Source organism: Fulmarus glacialis, unplaced genomic scaffold (genome assembly GCF_000690835.1).
Source record: "Fulmarus glacialis isolate BGI_N327 unplaced genomic scaffold, ASM69083v1 scaffold7583, whole genome shotgun sequence".
Taxonomy (NCBI): Eukaryota; Metazoa; Chordata; class Aves; order Procellariiformes; family Procellariidae; genus Fulmarus; species Fulmarus glacialis.
Window position 1 is genome coordinate 16,574 of NW_009203505.1, and position 5,221 is coordinate 21,794.

At 42.2% G+C, this 5,221-nt stretch overlaps 1 protein-coding gene across 1 annotated transcript in view; it reads left to right on the forward strand.

Moving 5' to 3' along the window:
- Window positions 1-4,399, forward strand: part of CPM (carboxypeptidase M) — a 14,175-nt gene extending 9,776 nt beyond the window's left edge. Inside the window, exons 3-7 of the mRNA XM_009574650.1 lie at window positions 214-398; window positions 644-814; window positions 1,653-1,805; window positions 2,871-3,019; window positions 3,797-4,399. Coding sequence (XP_009572945.1) covers window positions 214-398; window positions 644-814; window positions 1,653-1,805; window positions 2,871-3,019; window positions 3,797-4,030 — 892 coding nt within the window. The 3' untranslated portion in view covers window positions 4,031-4,399. The remainder of the gene's footprint in view (window positions 1-213; window positions 399-643; window positions 815-1,652; window positions 1,806-2,870; window positions 3,020-3,796) is intronic.
- Window positions 4,400-5,221: the final 822 nt, after the last annotated feature.

A 5,221-nucleotide genomic window follows, 5' to 3' on the forward strand; every position in this document is an offset into this window, starting at 1 on the left:
AGAAGAATTGTTTTATTGTGTCTTATGAAAATTCCAGTGCTGCCGGAAAGCAAACTAAAGTCCCTCTTCTTAATGCTTGAGAAGATTCGCAATCGTCGTCTTGCCTGTTTCCTGAAGACACCAGCATGCCACAGATCTTGAGTACTGGAAAGCTGGTGATGTGGAAGTGTCTATAGGCAAAAAAGTAATGGGAATGTCTTCTTTCTTTCTAAGGTACAATAAGAACGGAGAAGATCTGAACAGAAATTTTCCTGATGCCTTTGAAAATAACAATGCTAGCATTCAGCCAGAGACTCAAGCAGTAATGAACTGGATAAAAAATGAAACATTTGTTCTTTCAGCAAACTTGCATGGGGGTGCCCTGGTTGCCAGTTACACCTTTGATAATGGTAACTCAGGTAAGCTAGTAACAAACTCTCTTCTCCACAGCTGAATTGGTTTAGAAACATTAGCTGTACCAAAGCAAAATTTATAAGGATTTCTGCAAGGTTTTTCCACCAGGTAGGATGGGCAGACTTTGATAAACCCTGTCAAAATTCACTGCCTGATACAACTATTTGGGAGATGTTTATCCTGTATGTAAGCCAGCACTGTATGTTTTACCAGTAACAAGAGTTACATGATGGCTATCTTTATTCTGCAGTTACCGGCTCTTTGAAAGACTACAGCAGGTCTCCAGATGATGATGTCTTTATTCATCTGGCAAAGACCTATTCTTTCAACCATGCCAGCATGTACAAAGGGACTGGGTGTGGTAACAGACAAACCTTTCCAGAAGGCATTACCAACGGGTATTCTTGGTACCAGCTTGAAGGTAAGAATGTCAGTGATGTTTTTTTCAGCTGCTTCAGATATCATGTTCTCACTTTCTCCTGCCATCTTTGATGAAAGGGCTGTGATTTTGCCCAGAGTAGAGGGTTGATGAAGGGAGTAAGCCAATGCATTCATGTGGATTCTCTGAGCAGGACATGGGTGTTTGCAGACTCTCCCATTCAGCAGTTACACTAGTGAATGAAGCAGTCTCTGCTGTCTGGCTGCTTCTGCGCCCTTTCTTAAGGCCTGCATAGCTGTATAGATTACACACATGCACACGCACTGGTGTGGCTCCAAGGTCTTGTCCTTTCAGAAAGAAAACCAATCTTCTGTTCATATATCATCCTTTTTTTAATGTTTGATTACTGAAATAAATGTTTTCATTACTATTTATGTGTAGCCAAAGAGAATATGGGTCCTGTGTACTGTGGCACTGTGTGTTGCTGTCACAGTCTGAATTCAAAGCCTTAAAAGGCTCTTAGGATGGCTTTAGCAGTAGCACACTCTATGCCAGCCTGTAAATTTATCTGCCCCTGTTTAGTTGGGAGTGCTTGAATGAATTTAAGTCAAAGACCCACCCTTCTTCAGCCATAATAATCATCATTCCCAAAATGCCACTGTGCTTTAGAAAACAACACTCTACGTGTAACTAGAGTAATTAAGTTGGTTTTCCACAGGAGGCAGTAAATCCAAGTGCGGCATTGAGAAATAATTTATCTGATTTACTTTTCTTACAGGTGTGATGCAAGTACCAACATTTTAACTCTCCTATTTTTATTCTAGCTTGAACTTGGTGCTTCTTTGCAGCTGAACACTGTTTGTTTTATTTCACTTTTAAGGTGGAATGCAAGATTACAACTATGTCTGGGGACAATGTTTTGAAATTACATTGGAGCTTTCATGCTGTAAATATCCTCCAGCAGACCAGCTGGAAAAGTTCTGGAGAGACAACAAAGTTGCTCTGATCGAATATATAAAACAAGTACATCTAGGTGGGTATGCGAAAGGGGAAGGGAGCTAAAGCTGAGGCCAGGCTGGTGGGCAAAGTGGGAACTCTTCAGTGGCCTGGCTCAGTGTCAGAGCTCACAGGTGAGGAGCTCTGGCGTGAACTTGGGAGCTATGGCTTCTGAATAGCAAGTGCTACAAGGCCAGGGATGGGTAAGGGAGGAGAGCTTACAGGTGTGTCAGGTGTGGGGCGATGGGCACTACTACAGTGGTGCGAGGGGCTTAAAATGCACTGGGGCAGGAGCAAGGGACAGGCCCCTGGGGCCGTCTTTCCATACCCCTCCTCAGGGAGTCTGCTTTCCTGAGCAGCCTTGGGGCAGTCATGTATTTCAGAGGTCTCTAAACGTGTGGGTGTACATGTGGACAATGTTTCATGGGTCTTTGCTGCTTCGATTTGGTATTTTTGTAAGGCTTTTCTAGGTGTGATCCTGACCTCACAGTTGGAAGAGAGAGCTGCTGCTTAGTGAAGCAGTGGTACTCTACAATGAGTTGAAGGGTTTGCGTAAATCTCTTGCTTATCTTGCTTTTTGTTGCCCAGAATGTCTGACTGCTGTTTTGTCTTTGCTTAATGCCAGTGCTGCCTTGAAGGTGGTGTGTGAGAATTTAGGGAAACTACTTTATAAGCAGACATTGTTGATATTCTGCCATTGGGAAGTACGAGATAAGAGGCTGACTTATTTTAAATTAAAAAAAAACACAAAACCAAAAACAAAAACGCAAAAAATCCCCAAACCAGTACTAAAGATTGAAGCCTTTCAGTAAAAGACACGTACAATAAGTATGTATGATGCTCTCAGCAAATGAAGCAGAGATTACAATGCTGCTTTCTAACTTAATGTGGGTGTAAATATTAACAACAGCAACAAAGGATTCTCTATTTTAATTCCCTTCAGTAAGATAGAAGTGACTAGTGATATTATTAGATGTGCTCGAAATCACTGAAATAGAAATAACCTTTGAGAGCATAGAGCAACAAATGGTCTGACTTTCCCAGAGAAGGAGGCTCACCACAGTTACAGTTGTGATCTTTCTCTCCTCTCCCTTTTTCATAGGTGTCAAGGGTCAAGTTACTGGTAAGAATGGGATTCCTATTCCCAATGCCATCGTGGAAGCCAAAGGCAGGCCTCACATCTGCCCCTACAGAACAAATGAACAAGGGGAGTACTTTCTTCTCCTTTTGCCAGGGACATACGTGATCAACGTAAGTGTGCGGCCTTACTAAATTATTGTTTTGAATTTTACCAAGTTCCTGAGCACAGCAAGACTGCATCCTTGTAGACGAATGAGCTGAACTTGCTGAAGTCGTATACAGGAGCTGTAAAGACTCTTCAGCAGATTTAAAAGAAAATAGTATCTTAAAACATGAGTCAGCAGAAAGGATGTTTTTTTGATACAGTAAGATCTCGAGTCCCCAGAATGTTTAGAGATAAGCACTCATTTGATCTGGATGGTGGAGCCAACTGGGATGAGCATCTGGACCACGGTGACACTAGCCTGAGGTGTTTGAAACAAACCACAGAGCTCTTGAGGGGTGAGGAGCTGGAGGCTGGGATCCACGTAGCCCCAGGCAGCCACGGGCTGACGACGTCATCAGTGACAGTCATTTCCTTGGGTCAAAATGGCTTCTCTGCGGAGGTTGTCAGTAGCTGGTATTAAAGAACACCCATGCAGCGCAGGCTCTGCCAGCTGCCAGCCAAGGGCTTATGCTGAAGCGTAATTGTGGGATTCCCTCTCCTGTACAGCATGTGCTGCACCCCCACTATAAATAAATATTTTGTTTTCATCTTGGTTTTTTTGGGGGGCTTAGTCTTATTGCTGTAACATGAAAAACTTTACTTTTTTCTCATTCCGTGTTCTCAAACTTACAAACACTTTTCCTATATGCTTACAGTGTAAATAGGCACATTAGATAATGATTGTTCCACAGCTGAATTCAACATTTCAAATCAAGTAAGAAATATTTCATGTTTGCTCCTAGGCTACTGTTCCAGGATTTAAATCGATGCTGAAGACATTGGAAATACCCGACAATACTGGTAACTTCAGTGCTTTGAAACACGACTTCTCTTTCCCAGAGGTCTCTGTCGGATCAAGAGCTGCTTCATGTCCCAAAACTCCCCTCTACCAAGAGCTTGAACGGGCTTCAGCTGCAGCAAAACCAACTCTGCATATCTTGGTTTTAATGACCGTTATGCTTCTAGTTTTCAAATAAAGTCAGGAATGACATGACACAGCAAGGCAAAATCTTCCTGCACAAATGTGGCTTTTCAGACAAGGAACTGTATATGCAAAAGAATATATGTTTTTATAAACCAAAGTCTCAGATTTACAATCATGTTTATTGTATTTTGTAAAATACTGGCTCGACAATCAAATGTTTTACTTTAATTATAATAGACTGTCATGTTTTTCTATATAAGTATTTCAGTCTAAAGAAATTTGTACAGCCTATGGAGATAACTATAGAATTTTGATGCAGAAAGTACAAATACATTCTGAAGAAATTTGCCCAAGTTCAAAAAAGTCTTGGATTGTACTGCAAATATTTCATGCAATTCAGGTTCCTCATTGAACCAACAGCTAATGTGCCACACAACTGTAAGCAATTAGCTGAATCCTAATTTCTCCTAATAAAGCCACTACTATAAATGAGGAATGGCATTTTTTACATATGCTTTTTCTTACCTAGACAGGTGAGTGCTCAGGGCTGAAATAAGATAAAGGCCAGGGGCACAGATAGGTTGTAAGACAAAAAGATGGACATGACGTGTAAGCAGGCGCCCAAGGGCCGTGCTGCTGGAAGCTTGGTGATGATCTGTGCCATCAGGCAAAAGAGAGTAACTCGAGTCTCTGAAAACTGTGTTCCTCTAAGACAGAGCTATTGGAAACCATCTAGAAACAGTCATCTACAGCTTTGTGCCGTTGCTTTTGTCCGTTTTTACCGAATTTGGTATGGAACAGAACTGCATACAATTCAGAATTTTTTAATCTGAAGAGTTGTAGCAACGGCTTTGGAGTGTTTAGGTATGTTTCACAGCCCTGTTACTACACTGTGTGGGCCACGTCTAACACAGATGCCAGAAGCTGGCAGGCACACGTGGCAAGGCACAAACCGGCTCCTGTCACAGAGGCTGGTTTCAGGGGCGGCTGAGCTACCCGTCTTCCCCTGGCTGGGCTGTATCGCACGCAGAATGAGCAGATTCCTTTTGCCTGGCCAGCTGCAAATCATTTTCAGGGCCCCCTGAAGCAGTCCAGTAAACAGAAAATTTATCAAGAAAAGCCAGTTAGTACCATCTCCTGTGTTTAAAACTTTATCTGCCAGTAAGTTTCTTAAGCAGTATCACAAGTAACCAGAAGAGATCATCTTTGGAAACATCCTGTGTACAGTAAATAAAATTGCAGG